Source organism: Dipodomys ordii, unplaced genomic scaffold (assembly GCF_000151885.1).
Source record: "Dipodomys ordii isolate 6190 unplaced genomic scaffold, Dord_2.0 Scaffold2, whole genome shotgun sequence".
Classification (NCBI taxonomy): Eukaryota; Metazoa; Chordata; class Mammalia; order Rodentia; family Heteromyidae; genus Dipodomys; species Dipodomys ordii.
In genome coordinates, this window is record NW_012267218.1 from 1,194,331 (window position 1) to 1,217,781 (window position 23,451).

The 23,451-nt window shown below is 66.2% G+C and overlaps 1 protein-coding gene across 1 annotated transcript in view; it reads right to left on the bottom strand.

Annotated features, from left to right (window-relative positions):
• Window positions 1–8,579: 8,579 nt before the first annotated feature.
• The window catches only part of Kif26a (kinesin family member 26A), a 36,360-nt gene continuing 21,488 nt past the window's right edge, over window positions 8,580–23,451 (bottom strand). Inside the window, exons 7-18 of the mRNA XM_013012834.1 lie at window positions 20,067–20,253; window positions 16,837–17,049; window positions 16,307–16,400; window positions 15,779–16,041; window positions 15,505–15,685; window positions 15,210–15,372; window positions 14,841–15,003; window positions 10,338–13,242; window positions 9,636–9,841; window positions 9,498–9,518; window positions 8,935–9,085; window positions 8,580–8,805 (exon numbers count right to left, since the gene is read on the bottom strand). Of these exons, the coding sequence (XP_012868288.1) occupies window positions 8,624–8,805; window positions 8,935–9,085; window positions 9,498–9,518; window positions 9,636–9,841; window positions 10,338–13,242; window positions 14,841–15,003; window positions 15,210–15,372; window positions 15,505–15,685; window positions 15,779–16,041; window positions 16,307–16,400; window positions 16,837–17,049; window positions 20,067–20,253 (4,729 nt within the window). The 3' untranslated portion in view covers window positions 8,580–8,623. The remainder of the gene's footprint in view (window positions 8,806–8,934; window positions 9,086–9,497; window positions 9,519–9,635; window positions 9,842–10,337; window positions 13,243–14,840; window positions 15,004–15,209; window positions 15,373–15,504; window positions 15,686–15,778; window positions 16,042–16,306; window positions 16,401–16,836; window positions 17,050–20,066; window positions 20,254–23,451) is intronic.

A 23,451-nucleotide genomic window follows, 5' to 3' on the forward strand; every position in this document is an offset into this window, starting at 1 on the left:
CACACACACACACACACACACACACACACACACACACACACACACACACACACACACACACACACACACACTGTCCCCACCACACCATAGCCAATGAGCTGAGTCTCCACCCCACCCCGCCGCACTAGAGCCAATGAGCCGAGGCCCCAGTCACACTGTAGCCAATGGGATGAGCTCCACCCCACTGTGCAGTAGCCAATAAGCTAAGGCCCCAGCCACACTGTGGCAAATGGCCTGAGGCTCCATGTAGGTCAGAGGTGAAGGGCGCGGTGGGGCCCCAATAGGCATGGGTGGGGCTGGCAGTGAGACCAGCAGCGTCACTGGTGCATGACAGCACCAGCAAGGACACCGTGCCACGCAGTGGGGGCCGGCGCCGTGCCGGAGCTACTCCCAACAGAGGGCTGGCTGCTCCCGGGCACTCCAGTCGCTCTGCCCACACCTTCAGGAGGCCGCTCTGCCGAAGGGCCACTCGGCCACCGGCCTCAACATGACCAGCACTGACGCAGGCCTGCTTGGGACCAGCCCTCATTGCACTGGGCTCCGGAATCCAATCCGACCAGAACTGCAGCGGACTGATCCGTTCCAGGGGGCTCTCAGAGGACAGCACTTTGTTCAATTTGTACCACATCTGGGGAAACCAAGTCCCCGGCAGGTGATCGATTGCCAGAAACAGGAGCCCGGACCTTCCACCCAGGAGAGATCCACAGGCTTCCCTGGGAACGGCCACTGCTGCCTGGGGGTGGAGGGTGTGGGCCCAGACAGCCACACTGGGGCTGCAGGGCAAAAGGGAAGCTGAGGCCGGGCGCGGTGGCTCACGCCTGTCATCCGAGCTACTCAGGAGGCTGAGATTTGAGGATCGTGGTTCAAAGCCAGCTCTGGCAGGAAAGTCCGTGAGACTCTTATCTCCAATAAACCACTAGAAAACCGGAAGTGGCACTGTGGCTCAAGCGGTAGAGCGCTCGCCTTGAGCTGAAGAGCTGAGGGACAGCGCCCAGGCCCAGAGTTCAAGCCCCACGACCGACAAAAAAAAACAAAAAACAAAAATGGAGGGGGGAAGCTGGGCAAGGTGAAGTACCAGCCGAGGCTGAAATGCCTCTGCCCCTGCTGCTGGGGCCCAGAGCCCACAGCCACGCTCCCGACGGTGCAGAAGCACAGGACACCTCTCCGGCCGGCAGGCCCAGGCCAGCACTGATCCAACCTTCTTCCTTAGCAGAGACACCTCCTCCCTGATCCCAGCAAGACTGGCTTCCCTGGGGACAAGGCCCAGGCCTCTGCCACCTGCCCTCTCAGCTTGTCCAGGAATCCCACACTGCACAGCTGCACTGTGGGAAAGTCCTTCACAAAGTCGAATTTCCAGGCTCCCAGAACAAGCCGCACCAGAGGCCGCACCGGCCTGTCAGCCCAGGCCCGGCTTGGAGCTGACGCAGGCCCAGCTGTGGGAGAGGTGGGTACGCGGGTAGACCGGCAGGCCGGGGTGCCCAGGGCTGTAGATCAGGCCAGCCTGTCCCGGCTCCCGGCCCAGGCTCCTCTGCCTCGTAAAGATGCCATGAGCCTGTGCCACCACAGCCAGGCCCACAAATCAGCGTGGAGCAGGATTTAAAGCATCACCCACAGCTGGGCGGAACAGCTCTGGGAACAGACATGGAGGCTGTAAGAAATACTGCCGTCATCCAGGAGGCTGGAGAAACCGAGAGATTTATCCCCGAAAGGGCCCTGCGTCCGAGCCGGGATGGCTCAGACACAGCCAGACAGTGGCACTGCTACAGGAGGTGAAGTCGAGGCCCGGGGTGGAGAGAGCCCCCCAGAACCCACGGAGGTGTGGGAATGCCTGTTGGCAGGTCCCTGCGGGGCTCCCTGTCTCAGGCCCCCCGTCTCCGGTCCTGGCTCCCCGCCTGAGTGCCCTGAAGCTGTCCGCAGCCTCCATCCCCACCACCCCACAGGGAAAGAGGGGCGGCCTGGCTGCAGGAAACCGCGAAGCCCTTGGATGGCGGTGCGAGGAGCCCTTGGATGGTGGTGCGAGGAGCCGCCCGCTGCTGGCGGAGGCCCAGGCCGGGCAGCGTTTCCTGTCTGACCTCACCCTCCGCAGGTGACAGACGCAGCGTGAAGGCGGTACCCGGTGACCTCACCGAGGGCTCTCAGGGACGTCAGTGCCCGTCTCCCGGCCCCAAGGCCAGGCCGGGCTGCTTGGGCCATGCCAGGAACCACACTGGCATCACCTTGCCCCAGGCCTCAGCCACCTCCCACCACACCCCTCCCCTCCCCTGGGCCACCGAGTTCACTGGGAGACCTGAGCCAGGCTGGGCTGGGGACGCAGACAGCCCCAGGGGCTCCGCCCTGTGCAAACGTCCCAGAACAAGAGCGCCAGGGAGGGTCCCTGCCAGGGCCTCCACCAAAGAGGCATCTGTCACCTCTGTCCAGGATGCAGAGATGACGGGGACCAGGAGGGCCTGGCCTTCGTCTCGGGCAGGCGGGGAGGGCGTCTCAGCCCTTGCACCTCATTCTAGGTGTTTGGGACCAACTCGTGAAGCCTGCGGGCTCGGGATCAGGGCTGTCAAGGGGGAGTCTGCAAGGGTGCTGGGGACGGTGGGGGTGAGCCCTCTGAAGGACTGGGGGGCAGTGGGCAGTGGGGCTGAGCCCTCTCAGGGGCTGGGAACAGTGGACGGTGGGGCTGAGCCCTCTCAGGGGCTGGGGACAGTGGGCAGTGGGGCTGAGCCCTCTCAGGGGCTGGGGACAGTGGGGCTGAGCCCTCTCAGGGGCTGGGGACAGTGGGGCCCAGTCCTCTGGGTGCCCAGGCCACGCTGCCCGCCTATCCCCAGACGGCAGGCCAAGCCCAGCCCCTGTGCCACAGGCTGGGGTGGGAAGCGATGGTGCCGACCAGAGGGGCGGGAGGGAGCCCCCAGCAGAACACAGCGCTCACAGCCGCTCACCGCGGCCCGAGGTCCACGCTGCTGTCAGGAAGGCACCAGGGGTTCAGCTCCACAGGGAACTGGGGGTCACGGGGGGGGGCGCCCTCCCTCACCCCATCCCTCACCCCCGCGGCGGCCCAGGTAAGAAGGGCTTCAGTCTGTGATGTGGTACTCATCCTGGTTCACTGGCTGCGAACGCCCCACAGAAATGAGAAAGGCAGTGACGGAGGGGTCTGGCCCTCTCACAATTCCAGGTGTAAATTGAAGTCATTTTAAACAGATGATTCTGAGCCGGGCGCCAGTGACTCACACCTATAATCCAAGCTACGCAGGAGGCTGAGATCTGGCAGGGAGCAGTTCAAAGACCCCCATGCAGAAAAGTCCATGAGACCATCTCCAGAAAAGCCAGCCCCAAAATAGAGAGTGGTCAGCTGCCCAGCCCCCCAGTGTGAGCTCTAGTGCCAACCACAACACAAAGGACAATTCCGAAACCGTACAGCCGCAGGGCGGGGCAGCGATGAGCGACATCCCAGGCCCAGCTGGCCCCAAACCCTGAACAGGGCAGTGCTGTGGAGGGACGGACGGAGAGGACAGAGAGGACAGAGAGCCCCCCTCCACTGCCCCCAGTCGCAGCCCTGAGACCAGGCGCGTGCAGCTGCCCTGGGCCCTGCAGAGGGGAAACGCTACGCCCCCCCCCACTCCCTCCTCAGCTGGGAGCAGATACCCAGGCCAGGGCCTCAGTGTCCCCAGCAGAACATGACCTGGGGGACCCGGGCTCCCAATGCCGGGGTCTGAGCAGGTCTCACCACACCAGCCTGGAACCCTAGGCAGCCCTCCCGGCTCCCCGATGCCAGCCTGAGACCCTCTCCCACCACGGCCACCGGGCTCCCAGCTCCTTGGCCGGCTCAGGGAATTCCTTCCCAGCCCCTCCCTGCCTCTGCAGCTTCCTGTGTGGAAATGGGTCTGGATCCTGCCTTGCGAACACAATATCGGGAGGGAGTTTCCTGTTTGCTGGAGCAAACCCCAGGGTCCTCCTGCCTCCCGCCCTCCCGGTCCAGAGCTGCAGGGGCCCCAGGAAGCGCCCCAGCCAGAAAACCCCGAGCACTGCCCCAGGCCACCAGGGCTGGAACGGAGGCAGACCCAGTGGGGACCAGCACATGCGTGTGACCCTGGGACAGGGCACACCGAGGCACGGAGCCAACCAGAACCAGCCGTCTCTCACCCCCGGCTCCGGGGCATCGGTGGCAGCAGGACTCAGGAGGGCTCTGGGCCCTCTTGGGGATTTTTCTTAAGTATAAAGTTCATTTAGAAAGGACACTTTACCCTGCACGGTGGCTCACACCTGTAACCCCAGCTACACAGGAAGCCAAGAGTGGGAGAATCGTGGTCTGAAGCCAATCTGGGCAAAAAAGTTCACAAGACCCAATCTTAACCAGTAAAAAGCTGGGCACAGCGGTGAACGCCTGTTACCCACACCACAGCAGAAAAGCTTTTGCTCAGCCCAGGGATAAGCCCAAAACTCTATTTAGAAAGGAAACGCGGAGCACAAAGGGCTGGAGGCATGGGGGGGGGGGACTCTCACCAGCCACCCGGACCCCGAGTTCAAACGCCAGTGCCACAAAAGACAACAGACGTTTTTAGGGTTCTTCCCAGGCTCAGCCATAGAGCTCGGGGGCAGAGATGACCCCGCAGAGGTGTCCCACAGGTCGGACAGGCCCAGCCGCCCAGCGGGCCCTCAGGGGCAGAGCAGGGCAGGGCATGCCCTCCCCCACCGGGGAGTGGTCTCTGAGGACCCCAACCCTGGGCCACACCCACAGCCGTCTCCCAGCCACGCAGCTGAGCCCCCGTCGCGCCTGCCCACCGCCCAGCCCAGCTCGGGCCTCTTCCCAGCTCCCCTCTAGGCCCTGGGAGCCTCCCGCCCCCCTCCTCCCGCTTGGCCTCCGGTGCCAAGGCTGGGTGGGCAGGGCCGACGGCACAGGCCTGGGCTCGCTGCATGAGTCAGGCGGGCACCTTGAGAGAGAAGAGCGGATGGCCATGCGCCAGGCTGGCTCGGAGGCCGTGGGAGCCGGCCCCTGAGCTGCGCGGCGCGTGTCCGCTCCCAGCCCGGGCGGGCGCCTGCCCCCGCGCCCCCGCCCCATCCCAGGCTCCCGGCGACCTGGGCTCCTCCAGTCTCTTGCCCTGAACAGCTGACTGCCAGGGCCCCCATCCCAGTCCAGCCTTGCAAGGTCCTGACAGCCCCAGGAATGCCCCCTCTGCCTGCTTCCACTGAGGGCTGCCCGCCCTCCCTGGGTCTGTTTCCCCAAATGGTAGACACATGCACAGGGATCTCTTGCAGGTGACCTCAGACAGGCCACCCCGCTTTGGCTGCAGTCAAAGAGCTGGGCGCTGGGCGGCTGCAGCTTTCCCATCCATAAAATGGGTGCACGGGGCTCACTGCCCCCACAGGGCGGGCAGCCTTTAATGACAGGGCCCGGAGCTTTGATGTACAGATGAAAGCTCCCGGCTCCCGGACAGTGGGTTCCTTGTGCAGAACGGCAGGGCCTCTCCCAGGCCTGGCCACCGCAGCCCCCAGGCCTGGCCTGGCCATGGGGAGGAGGTTCCGGCCGGCCCTCCAAACCAGCCCAGCCTACGGAGGCCCATGGCCAGGATGTGTGTGCCCTTCAGGAAGTAGACTCTGGACCCCTCCGGTGACGGGGTTGGGGGGGCAGGGAGGCAGCAGGTGATCTCTAGAAGGGAAGGGTTAGCCAATCCCCACATACCCCACATCACCCAGGCGGCCTGGGCAGGGCATGCTCCAGTCCACCCAGAACCAGTACTGCCCGATCCTGAGGACAGCACCTCCACGCGGGCCTCCAGGGGCTCGGATCCACAAGATGACGGACCAGGTGGCTTGTCACCTCCCTCCCGAGAACCTATTCCCCCCCCCGCCCCCGCTCTGCCCACCCAACCTCCCCATCCCACCCCTCCTCACCCAAGCTCCCCCCGAGCCACAGGGGCCTGGAGGACCCCGGGCTGGCTGGCCAGAGCCTCAGCAGACATCTGCATGCTGTGGGGGCCGCGTCTGTCCTCAGACAGCGGAGACCTGGATGCGAGGGAGCTGTGCCCTGCTTCCCACCGCCACGGGACCCCATCCCGAGGTGCTGGGACCCACGTTTCTGCCACAGCCCTGCAGAGTCCTGTGGCGGATCCCCAGAGACCACCGGAAGGCTGGGCTCTGCCCTGGGACGGGAGCGAGGCCTAGGCAGGAGGCCCAGACCAGGCAAACTGCCGAGTGCTGTCTGCGGGCCTGTGGCTTCTCTCCCAACCAGCCCCCGTCATTCCTTTGTTCCTTCCTTCCCGCCTGCCTCCCCCAGCGCCACCCAGCCCGCACCCAGCCCCGCCGTGTGAAACTGGGACTGTGACTCAGCCCCCACCCCACCCTGGGAGATAGAGACCACACACACCGTGATGGGCCACACGGGGGGAGGGGTAGAGGGAGAGAGCAGGGCCCCCATGGAGCCCCACAGGCACTGCCCTCCGCCAGGAAAGGGCCCTGCAGAGCCGGCCCTGGAAGGGGCTTTGGGAAGGGCCACCGAGCTACAGCGCAATGGGGGGGCGGAGCCAGGGTGGCCGAGGCGGGGGAAGGGCCTGGGAGGCTCTAGGAACGGGAATGCATTTCCCAGGGGACAGCCCGAGCCCGGCCGGAGGAGCTCAAGGGTGCCCAGGCTGGGGGCGGCAGCTCAGCCAGCTCCAGCATGGGCATCTGGCCAGGGGCAGCGGCTCTGGACCCACGGGCTTGGGGATTCTCATGGAGGAAGCAAGTCCTGAGTGGGGGCTCTTTGGTGCCCACAGGGACACGTTCTGCCCCATGAAAGGCAGGCGGGGAACTGACACAGTAGTAAGGCCCTCCTGGGGGCTGGTGTCGCTGCCTCAGTTTCCCCAGGTAACAGAACCCAAAAGAACAATGTACTCTACCCTTCCAGGATCTACAGGACCCAGGATCAGACAGGAACTGAGCCTGCCCCTCACTGTGTGGGGGGAGGGGTGGGGAGGATGGGCTTGAGCTTGCCAGGCATGTGCCCTCCCACTGAGCCACACCCCCAGCCCTCTTCTGCCCGGGTTTTTTTGTTTGTTTGTTTGTTTTTTGGTCCGGTTGTGGGGCCTGAACTCTGGGCCTGGGCGCTGTCCCTCAGCTCTTCAGCTCAAGGCTAGCGCTCCACCACTTGAGCCACAGCGCCACTTCCGGCTTTTTTCTTTTTGCTTATGTGGTGCTGAGGAATCGAACCCAGGGCCTCAGGCATGCAAGGCATGCGCTCTACCACTGAGCCATCTTCCCAGCCCCTGCCCGGGTTTTTTTTGAGACCGGGCGGGCCTTGCTTCCTGCCTGGGTCAGTGCCAGGACCGCAGTCCTGTCACGTGCCTCCGGCCTGGCCGTCGCCGCCCCCAGCTACTTGCACTGTCCAGGCTGGCTGAAACGTTGATCCCCCCCCAATCTCAACCTCCCGGGCAGCTAAGATTACCAGGTATGAGACACGAGCACCCAGCTTCTCACCACCTTCTGATCGCCCGCACTGTGGCCCCTGAGGGAATGCCGCTCCCCAGAGTCCCCGGGGCCCACGGACGCCCCGCCCCAGGGACGGGCACACCCCACAGCACCACACCAGTAAACTCAGAGCCACGTGAACAATCGGTGTGTCTTTTATTCACAAATAAAAATGGCAGCAAGATATTATCTACACATTTGTACAAAGTCTGGACACCCTATAAAACACGCAGTGGCTGAGATGCACGAACCTGTCGTGCAGGGCATCTGGTGGGTGGGCAGGCTCCACACTGCATCTGAAAACAAGCCCCTCCCAGGGGCCCCATGCTGCCCACAGGGCGCCCCCAAAAGAACCTGCCCCCCACAGTGGCCAAGATCCCAAGGAACACCGTCCATAGAAAACCGTAAAAACCTAGATCATTTGTCCTCAAATCCCACTGCGAACTAGGCGCGTAGACAAAATGATACAAAAATAGGAACCCAACACAGAATTCTTACAAAACCCACACCCTGTCTTTGTGTCATTGTGTTTTCTGCTTGTGGTTTTGGTTCGCATTCCTGCCATGGAAGAAGGCTTCACGTGTGCAGGCCCCAGTGCCCTTGGGACAGAGCAGGTCTGTCCCACTCTGAAGACCCCGCTGCTGCGGGCTACGGCGCATGGAGGCCTCCAATGCCAACTGTGCCCAGCGGAAGCGGCTGGGAAGGAGAAGCAGCCCTGCAAGGGCCGGGGGCGGGGGCGGCCACTGCACACGGCACGGCCAAGAGGAAGGCGAGAAGAGGCCACCTGCCCCAGCCCGGCCCGAGCAGTCACAGCTGCCTGGGCGCGGGCCGGGCCGGCATGCACTGCTGGTGTCTGAGTCTGTAGCACCAATTGAAAAAGAGAAAAGTCTAACTGAAAGTCAAAGGCACTTGCGTGGCGGCTGAGCGGCCACAGTCTTCCGGTCCCTGTGCGCGAGCTCGCTCTTTCCGTGGCCAGCCGGCCCCTCCCCGCCCTCTCCTCAGCCCCTCCCCCCGCCTCCGGTCCTCCCCCAACCCCACACATCCTCGCTGCGTCCACATCCCATCCCCACATCCTGCACGCTCCCACCCCACACCCCTGCACACTGCCCCAGCCTCGTACCCCTGCACGCTGCCCCAGCCTCGCACCCCTGCACGCTGCCCCAGCCTCGCACCCCTGCAGGCCCTCGTGCCCGCCTCAGACGTCCACCTCCTGTGGCCCGGGCCGGGCCGGGGCTGCCGCGACGCTGATGTCGAAGCAGGTGACCATCATGACATGGGCCTTGCACAGGTTCACACACTGCTCCAGGGCGGCCGTGGCTCGCTCCAGCGCCACCAGGTACTCGGCAGACTCGGGCTCCAGCTCGGGGTCCACCTCAACTGGGAAGGGGTGGAACACGGCCAGGTCAGGGTCAGGGAAGCAGCTGGGCAATCCTCCCCCCCCCCCACCGCCTGCGTCTGGAGAGCTGCACAGCCAAGGTGGCCGCGCGGGCTCGGGCAGGCACTCACACTGCTCCAGCCAGCGGCCAGGCTCCACCATGAGCCGGCCCTGCGTCTCCGCCAGCTCCTCACACAGATACTCGCGCCGGGCCTGCACTTCCCGCAGCCTCTGCTGCCGGCGCTCCGCCAGCCGCAGCCTGGAGCCGACACACACCAGGCCCTGGAGACGGGGCAGGATGCACGGGTCAGGGGTGCTCACAAGAAGGCTGGGGGTCCCTCCCGGGAATGGCCACTGCCTCCCGCCGCCTCCCAGGGCCGCGTACACACTGGGCTTCCAGGGTGGGGGGGCAGGACAGGCGGGTCTATGCCGGAGTGCCCAGATGCTGCTCCACCTCAGGAGACAGGGGGCCTCAGGCACCTGCCTGCCACACGTGAGTGTCCCCAAGTGTGAGCACATATACATTCACACGTGAGCACGCACACATGTGAACACACATGCCAGCACATGCACATTCGTGCACACACATGCTCTCATGAACACATCCCCGTGACCGTACACACATGAATGAACACATGCCTGTGAGCACACACACAGGAGCTGTTGGCCTGCACAGCTCAGGGATAGTCCCTACCTTCTCCACATCCTGGGAGGCCTGTGGGTAAGAGAAGGTGCAGTCACTGGCTGCCTAGCCGTGTCCCTGGGGTGTCCCCCCGCTCTCCTGCTACCTAGGGCTCCCGGCCGCCAGCCCCCGTGTGCCGCAACCCCAGACCTGGGCGGGGTCCTCTCGAGGGGGCAGCCGGTGCCTCTGCAGCCGTTCCACGTCATCGATCTCATACACCTTGATCTCGAAGGGCTCCTTCAGAGAGCTGGCCAGCGGTGGGGGCAGGTCCACCCACTGCCCGGGGAGGCTAGGCTTGCGGCCCAGGGCGGCGGCATCAGGCAGCGGCGCCGGGATCAGCCGTCGCCTCTGAAGGCCTGGAATGAAGAATGAGGCCCTGGCTGAGCTGAGGCCGGGGCCTGAACCAGCCACCAGGCACCCAGAGAAGGCCAGATGCTGAAACCGGACGCTGCTCCACTCTCCCCAGCCCCCAGCCAGGAAGACGAAGGGACTCACTCGCTGCATCCCGGCAGTGCCCGCAGGGCCGACCAGGGCAGGCGGGAAGAGGACGGCCCAGAACCCAGTGCCCAGCTCACGCCCAAGCTCTCCCACCGCACAGCCTACGTGAGGACCAGATGCGGGCTGAGCCCCAGCCCGCGGGACGGCCTGGGGACCCGGGCATGTGCTGGGCCCACTAGGGACCGTGCGCGTGCCAAACAGCCCAAGCACACAGGCCCTGTGCTGGGATGGCCGTGAGCGCCACACTGTCTGGCCCCTTGTGGAGGAGACAGGCTTGCAAACTGTCCAAGGGGGTGTGCCTGGCATCTGTCCGCCGGGCGTGCAGGCGTTTGTCAGGATTCGTTGGGCGCCCACCTGTGGCCCTCTTCTTGGGGGACTTGAGGCTGCGTGCCCGGGCGCCGGGGGAGGCGGCCCCGCTCTCGCTGGTGGAGTCGGGGGCGGAGGAGGCGCTGCCCGTGGCCTCGCTGTCCCGCATCACGCTCTCGTAGCCGCTGCTGCCGCCGCTGTGGTAGAAGAGCGCGGTGCGGCCCATGGCGGGCGGCAGCTCCCCACTCAGCACGCTGCTGTTGTCGCTGCCATGGCCGCTGCTGTAGCGCTGGGGCCGCCGGGGCGCGGTGACCTTGCTGTAGGGGGAGGGCAGGGCGGCACTGGCCGGGGGCCGCTCCTCCGCCACGTTCACGCCACTGTCGTTGCCGCTGTCCGAGTCGGCCGAGCCCCATAAGGGGCCGTTCTTGCCGGGAGCCCCGCCGGCTGCCAGCTCGTGGACGCGGCTATGGGCGGCCCGGAGCGCCTGCTTGGTGCCCATGACGGTACCCCGGCCGGCCTTGGAGCCCATGCCAGGCACGGCCCGCGAGGCTGGCCGGGGGCTGGTCACTGCGCCCCCGGAGGCCCTGCCCGGCACAGGGGCCAGCGGCTTTGCCGGAGCCCCCAGGGCCCGAGACCCACTGGCCACCGGGCTCCGGCCCTTGGCCCCGCTGGCAGGTGGCCTTCCAGCGCCCGCAGCCTTGGCCGAGCTGCCCCTGCAGGCAGCAGATGGCTCAGGGGTGGGGCTGGCAGGAGGCACACCCAGCCTGGGCACGGCCCGGGGTGGCCGCCCAGGGCCCTCTCGGCCCTTGGTGCTGTGAGCCAGGCCCTCATACCGCTCCAAGGACATGTGGCCGGCGGGGCGGGCCGCCATCTCCACCTTGCCGGTCCGGGCTTTCAGGCTGGACGTGGCCTTGGGAGCCGCATGGTCGGTCCGGCTGTTGGGCCTGGCCTCCTCCTCCCCACGGAGGGCAGCAGTGGCGCCGGGCCGGGTTGAGCCCAGGGCCAGGCTGCTCTGTTCCAGGCTGGACTTGCGCACGGGCGGGGCGGGGGGCCCTGCCCCAGTGGGCCTGGGGAAGAAGCCCCCCCTGGGGGCTGTGCTCTTCCTGATGCCGGGCAAGGCCTTTGCGCTGCTCGGGCAGACCCCACCCTCGGCAGAGGATCCTCCGCAGGACACGGTGACCGTGGTCACCCCCAGCGTGGTGGCCCCCCTCCGCAGGGGCGGGGTCCGCACCGCCACCTCTGGCCTGCGGGTGGCCCTGGCAGCCACCTCGTGCCCGTCCGCCACCCGCTGGATGCAGGCCAGCATGGCCTGTGCCTCGGGCAGCCGGGGGGTGCCGGGCGGCGGGCTGGGGCCATCGCTGGCTGAGGCCACTTGGAATGCGTCACCATCATCTGCGCGGAGCAGCCAGGGGTCCTCAGAGGGGCCTCTGGGGCTGAGGGGACCCCGGCTCGGGGCAGCGCAGCCTGCACGGCCGGCTGCTGAGGTAGTCCTTGGCTTGCGGGGGAGGCTGGAGTGGATGGTTGGGGCCAGGGCCGTCCCCTGCAGCGCCCTAGCCCAGGGCTCCCTGCCGGGCTGGGCCAGGGCTGCCACAGCTGACTCTCTCGGGTGAGGGCCAGGCTCGCCGGGTGTGCTGGGACCCAGGGCCCCGAGGCTGCCGTCCTCCAGCGAGCTGCCCGAGGCAGAGGGGTCCAAGGGCCCAGCCGCTGCTGTGAAGTTGGGGCTGAAGGGCGGCTGCAGCGTGGGGCTGCAGCTCAGGGCTGTGCAGACTTCGACCTCACTGAGCCAGGAGCCGATGGAGGAGCAGGGACTGCCGCCCGCCCAGGCTGCCCCCTCCAGGGCGCCCCCCGGAACACCCGGACCCCCGGGGGCCTGGGAGGTGTACGCGTCGAACTCGTCATTGATGCTGCTGATGATGCTGACGGGCCGCGAGCCTGAGGCCAGCGCCTGCAGGGAGCAGTCGCTGCCGAAGCTGGCCAGGCTGGAGGGCCGCGCAGCGCCCGCCAGCGGCCCCAGGGGCAGCTCCTCCACCACCGTGAACACCAGCTCATCCTCGCCGTTCAGCTCCACGGGCTGCTGCACTGTCACCGTGGTGGTCAGCAGGCCGCGTTCCACACGGCGGCCGTGAGCGGCCGGGCAGGGACAGGCCGGGTCTGCAGGGAACAGAGGCTGCTGACCCGGGCACACCTGTCCGCTCATGCCCACGGGGGGCGCGCGCGCCACGCCGTCAGCGCCCCTTCCCCCGGGTTCCACAGGAGCGCCCGGGGCTCCTGGCTGCCGAGGAGGTGGAAGGGCGGGACCGGGCAGCGGTCGCCTGCCTCCCCCTGCCGGGGTCTTGTCCAGGGCTGGCGACTCGGGTCGGGCACACCGGTCTGCCCTCTGGTCACCCTGGGCGGCAGCCCTGGGGGGCTCAAAGGCGCCCCCGCTGCTATCTGCCCCCTGGCTTCCTCGAGGGGTGCTTGTGGCCATCGGGGGGCCCACAGACTTCCTGGGGGACGCAGACTCGGGTGGCGAGGGCCTCCTGGCCCCTCGGACGGGGCTGGCCTGTGCCCCCTCCGAGCCCCCCGGGGGCCCCGGGAGGCCCTCACTGCCGTCGATGCACTCCAGCCGCTCCTGCAGCTCCGCAAAGGTGCTGCAGCGGAAGTGGTCGGCCTCTCCCGGGCCTTCGGAGGGCCGGCGGCGGCTCAGCACGGGGATGATGGGCACGAAGTCAGGCGGGCCCTCATTGTCGGTAAGCTCCCGGTCAGACAGCGCCGCCCCGCCAGGCCCCACGTAGATGACGGTGTCGCAGGACTGCTCGCTGCTGGAGGAGTAGTCCGGATCTCCCGGCAGGCCGGGCGCCAGGCGGTCACGGTCTGGGGTTGCGGAGCGGGGATGGAAAGGTCGCAGGTGTGGGGGGCGGCGGCTCCGGCCCTCCTCACAGGAGCTCTCCCCGCCCGAGGAGCTGGAGGCGTACTGGGGATGGCAAGGCAACACCTGAGCAGACTGGCCTCCGCCTGGGCCCAAGCCCCACCCCTTCCCCTTCCCCGTGCCAGGACCCTTCCCGCCCCTCCCCCTTTCCTATTCCCACACCCCATCCTTCCCCGTTCCCTGTCCTGACCCCTCACCGGACCCCTTCCCTGTCCTACTCCCCTGCAGCCTGTGGACCCTACAAAAGCGCTGCCCAAGACCACCAAACAACACCTGCCCCTGTGGACACCACCCCCGGGCTTAGACAGGACTCGATCCAGACAAGTGCACCCGCCATGCCACAGCCAGGGACCTGTCACACAGAGGGACCGTCACACAGGGGGACCGTCACACAGGGGGACCGTCACACAGGGGGACCTGTCACACAGGGGGACCTGTCACACAGGGGGACCGTCACACAGGGGGACCGTCACACAGGGGGACCGTCACACAGAGGGACCGTCACACAGGGGGACCGTCACACAGGGGGACCTGTCACACAGGGACCGTCACACAGGGACCGTCACACAGGGACCATCACACAGGGGGACCGTCACACAGAGGGACCGTCACACAGGGGGACCGTCACACAGGGACCGTCACACAGGGGGACCTGTCACACAGGGACCGTCACACAGGGGGACCGTCACACAGAGGGACCGTCACACAGGGACCGTCACACAGAGGGACCGTCACACAGAGGGACCGTCACACAGGGGGACCTGTCACACAGGGGGACCGTCACACAGAGGGACCGTCACACAGGGACCGTCACACAGGGGGACCGTCACACAGAGGGACCGTCACACAGAGACCATCACACAGGGGGACCGTCACACAGAGGGACCGTCACACAGGGGGACCGTCACACAGGGGGACCGTCACACAGGGGGACCGTCACACAGGGGGACCGTCACACAGGGGGACCGTCACACAGGGGGACCGTCACACAGGGGGACCGTCACACAGGGCAGGGGGACCTGTCACACAGGGACCGTCACACAGGGGGACCTGTCACACAGGGGGACCGTCACACAGGGGGACCGTCACACAGGGACCGTCACACAGGGGGACCGTCACACAGAGGGACCGTCACACAGAGACCATCACACAGGGGGACCGTCACACAGGGGGACCGTCACACAGGGGGACCGTCACACAGGGGGACCGTCACACAGAGGGACCGTCACACAGGGGGACCGTCACACAGGGACCGTCATACAGGGGGACTGTCACACAGGGGGACCGTCACACAGGGACTGGGTCTCGCCCAGGGAGGGAAGGGGCTTAGGTAGATGAGAGCATGCTGCAGCAACAATCGGGGCCCACCTAGGACTGAGTCCCACCTCCAGGCAGGCCTGAGCCACGTGGCTGGGTCTCTTTCTGCAACGCGCTCATGCTCCACATGCCCCAGGGTCCAGCACTGGGGCCAGACAACCACACACCCCACGCGGCAGGAACTGGGGGCGTGGGTCCCTTCTCCCTCCAGGCGGTGTTAGGTGACACGGGGACCCACAGGGGACCGACGGGGAAGGTTCCCCTCCCCCCGGCTGCAGAGCCACCGCAAGCAGAAGCCACAGGTAGGCAGCAGGTCTGGAGCTCACCTTGGCCTTCTTCCTGCGCAGGCGCTGGATGCGCGCGGCCAGCTGCACGGTGCTGAGCGTCTCGGCGTGGTGCGCCGGGGCGTCCGAGACATGGGCGATCATGGTGGTGCGGCAGCCGCTGGCAGCCAGGGACTCCCGCAGCAGCATGGTGAGTCTGTGGTCCCTGGATTGAGGAGGGCCGGTCTGTGAGGGTGGGAGGCTGGGTGCAGGGTGGGCTAAGGGGCCAGGGACTGGCTGTGCCTGGAGCACCGGGTCTGCCCGGGGATCCTCTTCCCTGCTCATCTGCCCCGTCCAGCACCCAGGTCCCCAGAGGGCCAGCTGTGAACCCAGAGGCGGTGCTGGCCAGCTCCCGCCCGGGGGCCCACTCACCTGTAGGGCACGTGCTTGGCACCATTGACCAGGGCTAAGATGACACTGCCCAGGGCCGACAGGGACAGGCACAGGGACCCCCCGGCGGCCTCTGCACCCCTGCCGGGCGCCGCCTCACAGCTGCCCAGGTCGATGAGGTGCAGGCGGCTCCGGCCTCCGGACACTGGAACGACAGTGCAGGCGATGCTGGGTAGCCGTGTGCCCTGCCCTCCACCCCATGGAGAGAGGTCCTGGGGGAGGCCCTGGGGGGGGAGCAGGGGGGATGGGGGGAGGGCGGAGGGGCGGGTGCACCTACTTCCTCCCTGGCCGCCCTTCTCCACGCGATACTGGTAGACATGCAGGGTGAAGAGCAGGTGGGAGCTGCGCCGGGCATCCTCCCCACCAGCAAGGCCGGAGCTGCGGGCAGCCAGGGCTGCGTCCAGGTAGAAGGCGGCCTTCTCCGCGGTGGGCGCCCGCAGCTCACTCTGGTTCTGGAGCTGTACGAGAGCAGGCGGCAGCGCCTTTAGAGGCGCAGGGTCGAGAGCACCCCCTGCCCCACAGAGGCCCCGGGGGTGGAGGCCTTGGCGAACCTGTGCCCCGCACGCGGGGTCCTCCCGCAGGTACACGCCTGGAGACTGGGCGTCCTGCAGGCTGTCCGAGGCCACCGAGGCCAGCAGGTCGCGCAGGCTCTGGTCGCGGCTGCACACCTCCACCGCGGAGACCCGGATGGAGAAGCGCGCTCCGGTCCTCTCCTTGCGCTCCTCGATGAGCCTGAAGAGCCAGGAGATGGCGCAGGGCACCACGCCCAGGCTCTGGGGTGAGCTGTCCTTCCCAATCATGGTGTAGGACTTGCCTGGAGGACATGGGGACAGGTGAGGGCCGCCCCATCCTATGATAAATCCTCAGAACCCTGCCACGCCGAGGTTCCCCGAGGTCAGCGAGACCCTGGCCTCCGCGCTCCCTTACAAGGCCTCTGCCGGTAGCTCGGCAGGTTGGGGCGTCTCTACAGGATTCCCACATGGAGGAGCCCCTCCCCCGCCTCCACAGTGGCAGCGGCAGAGATGGCGGCGATGGCGGGAAGGAGCAGCCGGCACAAAGCACCGTCAGGGACCACTTACCAAGGCTCCCGTGGCCGAACGAGAAAATGCAGCCATCCACCCCACTGACCACAGACTGCAGCACATCAGCCACGGTGCCCGAGCAGACCTCGGCCTAGGAAGGAACCCAAGGGTCAAGCAGGGGCCCGTGCCAAGGGCCAAGGTCACAGACTTCAGCCATGTCTGTCCTGCCACACGGGCAGGCAGTCCTCCAGGCAGCAGCGCAGGCAGGCAGGGCCGAAGGACCACGCTCCGCTGCACAGAGCACAGGGCACGCGGGAACAGCGGCCCACAGGCACACTGGCTGTGCAGCACAGACCCCGACACAGCACAAGGGCACGGCAGCTGCTGGGACACACATCTGGGGGCATGCACACACTTCGGAAGGTGGGAGGCTCCCAGGAACACCCCCCCCCACCCTGACTCAGCCGGAGACTGGGGCAGGAGCTGTGGAGACAGCCCAGGCCAGGGCCCTCGGGCAGGAAGTCTACCCCTGACCCATGCCCTGGGGTGGCCCGGACTTCCCGCCCTGCAGCTTCTAGCTACTCTACCTGCTCTGAGTCCTGGGGGAAGATGGCGTCGAAGGCAAACATCTTGGGGACGGCTGCCGTAGCCGTGCGCCGGAGGCCCGCACCGCCGGGGGGGCCGGCAGCCGGGTCGTACAGAGTCACCTGCTTCTTCCGGGGGTCCACCTTCAGGAAGGACGTGGACTCAGCCGATCGCTGCGCGCCCTGTGCCGGCCAGATCCGCAGCATGACCTTCACCTGGGAGCGGGGAGAAGCTGGCATGGGAGAGCCGCCCACCGCCCAGCTGGCTAATTACAGGGCAGGAGAAGCAGCAGCTCGCGAGTCAGGACAGCGGACCAGGCCTCGGCGCAGGCACCTGACGCTGCAGGAATGCGGCCAGAGCAGATCCCATATGAGGTCAGCGGGGCCCGGGGGTGGGGGAGGTGAGGCTGGGGGGGGGCAACGCCAGGCGGCAGCACAGGGGTTAGAGGCCGAGACTAGGAGGGCAGACCCCAGGCGCTCTGACGAGCACTCGCCACTGTGGACCTGCAAGGCAGCCTCCTCTGCTGAGGCAGAAGGGCCCCAACCCCCTGTGGATGGCCCATCTGAGCAACGCACAAGCAAACCAGCCAGGGAGGGCAGAGACCCGAGAGGACCCGGAGGCCGCATGGAAAAATCCCCAGGTCTCGTTGCTTCTGACCCCAAAGCCGGTCCAGGAAGCCAAGCTCACAGCCCATAGAGCCAACGGGAGAAAGGCCACAGGAAGCAGCCGAGATCCTTGAAAAGACAGGAATGCTGAAACCCCCTGGCCACACAAGCCCCAGGACAGGCTAGAAATAACTGAAGCAGGATGGGGTAGGGTGGGGGATGGAGGTGGGGAGCAGAGGCAAGAGAACAAAGCCCAGCGTGGTCCTGGGCTTCTGGAAAGCAGCCGTCAGCCAGGGCTACAGCTAAGTGGACACTGTGCCTCCAAAGTATGGAACAACGCCCCAAATATGTGCTGTGCTGGTGCTGGGGTCTGCAAGGCCCCACGGCACCTGCTCCCCTTAGAGAACACGGCGGTCAGGACAAGATGCCAGCCAGCATCCAGAGCCACAGCACTGCAGACACCCAAAACCTGTGTGGCAGACGCCGGTACCGTCGCCAGAACCTCCAGACTGGCACCTCGCGGCCAGCCTCGGGCAGTGCTCCTCAGGGCTGGGCCGCCACCGGCCGCTCCCTGTCCAACTTCTCGCATGGGTGTGAACCAAATGACCCGAGACTGATTTCAGGGCCAATATTTTTCAAGGGTTTAATTGTAAGTGACAGATACATAACGCTATAAAATTGGTTTCTCGAGGGCAGCTCCCGCCCGCGCCAGCCACTCCCCTGGCTGTGCAGAACCCGGAGCTGGGCGTGGAGTCAAGAGTTCCCCCCCCACCCCCGGGGGAAGAAGAAGCCCTGGCGCTATGCAGAGCCTGGGCTCCATCAGGCGAGAATTGCTGCTTTTATTCCCCGACACGAACAAAACGAGTTCATTTCCAAACGCAGCTGAAATGCAGACAGGAAAAAAAAAAATGTGCCGCTTCCCAGTAATTTTTGGCAATTTTTTTTCCAGCGTGAGCTCCTCTACACGTGAGAAGCCGAGCGGGTTCCGGAGATGTGGGAGAATTCCCAGCAGGAGGAGGGCCTGGACAAGCCACGGCTCAGCTCTCTCCACGCCTCCTGGCGCTAATCCCAAGCCGACCTCCAGCCAGCCCGGGAGGGGACCAGGCAGGGACATCGCTGTCCAGCCTGCCCCCCCATCTGCATGCAGGGAACCTGTCATTACCTCCGGGGAAATGATGGGGTCTTCCAGGAGATGAGTGCATCAAGTGCCCCCCAGATGGACAGCTACCACAAAGCCTGGCTGAATAGCCGCCTTCCGGGGAGGGGGAAAATGCACTTTGCATTAAAAAAAGCGCTTCCCGCTCCTGGCGTGGCCCCCCGCTGCGAGGGGCGCCCCCCCCCCCGCTGCCTGCACCCACCGTGGAAGGGATGTCTTCTTTAATACCACAGTGTGATGAATTAGCTTAAGTAGCACATTAATGTCAGAAATTGAACATAATCTAACTTCTTCTCTGTGACAATATTAAACGCCTTTCAGCAGGCGTTTCTACCGTGTGACATTATTGCTAATAATGCCAGCACGCTGGGTCTCTGGGGAAGTGCTGAGTGATTCGGGCCACCAGAAAAAAAGGCTGAAGCTTTACCACCTGCGTGCAGCCTGGCCCCAGGGGTGGGAGGCAAGCTGGGCCCCAAGCCACAGACACAGAGAAAAGCTGCAGCTTTTGCTACCCAGAAAGGAGGCCCCACCCCCCGGCCTACCAGGCAGACACTCCCAACGCCCCCCAGCGGGACCAGCCCCAGCAAGACAGGCAAAGGGCCAAGGCCAGGGTGCAGACGCACCATGCCAGACCCCAGCAGGAAGGGGCATGGACAGAGTTGGCACCAACTCCACCCAGCACCCTGAGGATCCTGAGGCTCAGGCAGGTGACCCCGTCAGGAAGCAGGGTGTGGCCCAGTCCTGGCCCTGGGCCACAGGACGGAGCAGCCGCTCCAGATGCAGACACTGCCCAGCACTTTCAGGCCCCACATCAGCACAGTGACTTGGGGTGCAGCGGAAGGCAAGTTGTTCAGATCCACACGGCTGTGAGGCCCCGAGTTGGGACAGTCACCAGCCAATCTCTTTGCTCCTGGGGCAGGCACAATGCTGGGCCACACACAGCCGCCACCCAGGCCAGAGGGCACCGGGGGCCCTGGGAGCGCAGAGCAGAGCGGCCTGTGCTGACTGCTTGTGTGAGGTCAGCCTGCGGCCAGTGCTGGGCCAGGGGCTGACCTGAACCTCCAAAAACGTTACCTCCAGAACAGGCCAAGGACAGGGAGACCACTGGGTGTGCAAGCGGGCCAGGCCGGCCTACAGCCCATAGCTGTGAGCGTGGCTTCCCACCTTGCCGTGCCAGGCCTTCCCCACCCAGGTGAATGCACAGCTTCTCCACGCAGGGGCTGGCGGGGATGAGGTGCGGGGGAGAGAGTTCCCCCAGTCTAGGGCCCAAGTCAAAACTCTTCAGGAAGGTCAGGAAGGTCAGGGCCCTTGACCTGTCCGGGCCTGACACCCTCTGAGCCCTAACATACCACCGCCCCCATTTCTGCTCATCCGCCCCGGGTCCTGCTGACCAGCCCCCTCCAGCCTGGGAACCAGAAGCAGGCCCTTCCACGCCCCACTGCCAGGCCACCAGACCCAGGGCCAGGTCTACCTTTCCGAAGCCTCCGGGGTTGTCCTTGGCCTTGGCTGCCCTGAGCAGGCAGGGGGGTGCCGGGGGTGGCCACAGCTGCAGGACGCCGCTGAAGTCCGTGGGGTAGGTGCAGGTGCTGCGGGCGGCAGGGGCGGGCGGCGGGGCGGGCTTCTTGCGTTTGGAGGCCAGGCTGAGCTTCTGGGCAGCCCTGTGGAGGAGAACTGTGTCCCTGTATGCACCAGCGGCCGCCCGCCGCCCCACCACTGCACACGCCGCCAGCCCTCCCTGCAGGCCCTGCCAGGCACGCGGCACAGGGCAGGTGACAGGGCCCCACCCAGCCTCCACTCCCGACTGCAGGACGGCCAGCACCTAGGCTGTGGCAGCCACACGGGTGCTCACCGAGCCTCCACAGGCCTCTGTCTTCCAGTCTCTGCAGAGGGATGGTAGGATGCCTGGGGGGGGGCAACAAGCTAACACGTTCTCAACACAGAACCCCCCAACAGGACAAGCTCACCCAGCGCTGCTCCCAAGACTGCTGTGTCCCAGTCCCCAGAGCAGAGGTCGCCTCTCCCCCTCACACACCGAGCCCGCCGGGTCACCAGGGGTTCACACCCAAGCACATTCACAGCGGGCACCGCACACCACGTATGCGCACACAGACCCCCTGGGGAACCTCGCACACAGACCCCCTCGGGGACCCCCCCCGCACACAGACCCCCTCGGGGACCCCCCCCCGCACACAGACGCCCTCGGGGATCCCCGCACACAGACCCCCTCGGGGATCCCCGCACACAGACCCCCTCGGGGCTCCCCGCACACAGACCCCCTCGGGGCTCCCCGCACACAGACCCCCTCGGGGCTCCCCGCACACAGACCCCCTCGGGGACCCCCGCACACAGACCCCCTCGGGGACCCCCCCCCGCACACAGACCCCCTCGGGGACCCCCCCCCGCACACAGACCCCCTCGGGGACCCCCCCCCGCACACAGACCCCCTCGGGGAACCCTGCCTCCTGGCCGGGCGCTGTGTCAGCTCTTGCCCTGGGATAGGTGGCCCCAGGACTACCTCCCCTGGAAAGCCGGAGCCAGCAGCCCTCCCCTGCCCATCAGGCCAGGTGACCCTGGGCAGTACCAGTGTAACACTGGTCACCCTGACCATCCCCAGTCCCTGTGTCTAGCACGACCTTCCAGCCAGGGACCCCCAGCATGCCAGGGGACCAGCACAAGAGGCCAGAAGCTTCCCAGCACCTGGCCGCCCGTCCCGCACCGCCTTCCAAAGTGCCCGCTCCTTCTTGCCCATCCCCCTGGGGCCTCCTGGGCCCACTCTGTCCCCAGAAGAATCCCATGGAAGCCACACCCAGGCTGCAGGGCCTCTGCCAGGCCTGGCGCTCCTGAGCCGCGGAGGCCGGCGTTGTGCTAACTCCTCTCATCTTTAATAGGAGTTGTCTTTTAAGAGGCCCAGGGGACAGCTTCCTCCGAGTGAGGTGTCATCACGGAAAATAAAAGTAATCTACGACGCACGGCGGAGTCCTTAGCGGAGCCCCAACGGCACCCGTGCGCGCCCAGGGCAGGGCCGAGGTGGAGAGCAGAGATGCACACAGTCTGGCTACCATCCGGCGGCTGTGGCCTGGGGCTCCGGGCTCAGTGTCCACGCCCTGGACCGTGCTGCCTCCAGCACGCAGCCTCTCCTGCCTGAGCAAACCTCACTCAGCCCGCAGCACACAGCGACCAGAGGCCAATACTGTCCCGTGCAACTGCACATGTGGAAGGCGAGAGCCAGGGTCAGCAGGGCCCCGACCCACACCCCACGTCACTCCTGAGAGGGCAGGGGGCACAGGGGGGCCCCCAGCCAGTGAAGTGAGCAGCACGAACCCAGGGCTCTTCCTGACCCACACCCCGCGTCACTCCTGAGAGGGCAGGGGGTGCAGGGGGGCCCCCAGCCAGTGAAGTGAGCAGCACGAAGCCAGGGCTCTTCCTGCCTCCTGCTACCGCAGCCTTGGCCTCCGAGCCTGTGCCCCACCCCAACCACCTGGGTCACCCCCAAACATCCCAAGCAGCCTCCCTAGGCAGAAGCTGGAGCCCCACCTCAGCAGACATTAGCATCTCGGGGCCCCCACCCAGCTACCTGGCGCTGCTGCCTGGGGCACACCTGGGGACGCCTTGCCACGGTGGGGGGGGGGGTTGCAGGCGCTGGGGGGAAACTCCCAGGCTACCCTGTGCAGGGCCAGGGGGCTCCCCACCAGGAATCATTTCTTCAGCTGTGAACGGGCACCCCAACCCTGCTCCCAGTCCACACAGGGAGATGGCGTTGGTCAGCACAGGCATGGCCAGGCTCACCGGGGGCTGGGTCCTCCCTGGATCACGCAGATCAGGGTACCGCCAGCTCTGACACAGGCCACAGTTCCATACCCATGCCCCTAGGCTTCAAGGACACAGGAAGGCCAGCAGCAGTCCCCGGGAAATGAGCACACTCAGGGCCAAGAGCAAGGTCGTTTTCCTGGGCTGGCCACTGCGGAGCTGTGCCCAGCTCTGCCCTCAGCCACCCTCTCAGAAGCAGCACCCTGGCCACCTCCTGGGCAGGTGGAGGTCTGCCAGTGCAGGAGCCTGGAGGTCACAGCCCACAGTCTGAGGTAAGTCAAGAATCCCTCTTTCTTCACCTCACCCTCAGCCCAAGAGGCCGGGAGCAGACAGCCCTCCCCGCCCGCCCAGCCCCCGGCGCCTGCTTTTATGGCTCATCCACGGGCATGACTCAGGCAACCTCACCGCACTGGGGCCCCAGGACCGGCACTTTCCCTTTGATGAAACCCAGGCCCCTGTGAAAATGACGCCCATCAGCAATGCCAACACCCATCAGGAGAGGCTGTGGAGTCTGCAAAGGCCTTGGGTGCTGGGCCCAGGCTGGTACCTGGGGCCCCTAGTCTTATGAAAGCTCAAGCCTGGCTTCCGAGCAGCAGGGCAGAGACAGGGAGACGGGGAAAACACAGGGCCAAGAGACCTCTCCACCAAGACCAAGTTAACAGAGGGCCACAGACACCAACCCGACAGTGCTGCTGGCAATGGCAGCCCAGGGGTGGGGAGCACTGGAGAGCAGAGCTGCATCCGAACCTGCCGCAGCCTGCTGCCCCGATCCTCAACCCACAAACCCCCAGGTGCTCAGGCTGACTGCCCCCACCCTCTGTCCTAGCCGCTTCTGGCCAAGCCCAGCACGCACCTGTGCAAGGTGCGGACAAGCCATGTGGAGCGGGCATGGTGGGCTCTGTGCAAGGTGTGAGCGCGCCGGGCGGGCTGTGGGTCACCTGAGCCTCCAAGCAGGCGAGACTCCTCCAAAAAGCCCTCCAGCCCAGAAGCCGCAGCTCACTCAGGTAGAACCCAGGACGCCCCAGTATTCCAGGGAGTCCTTGTGCCAG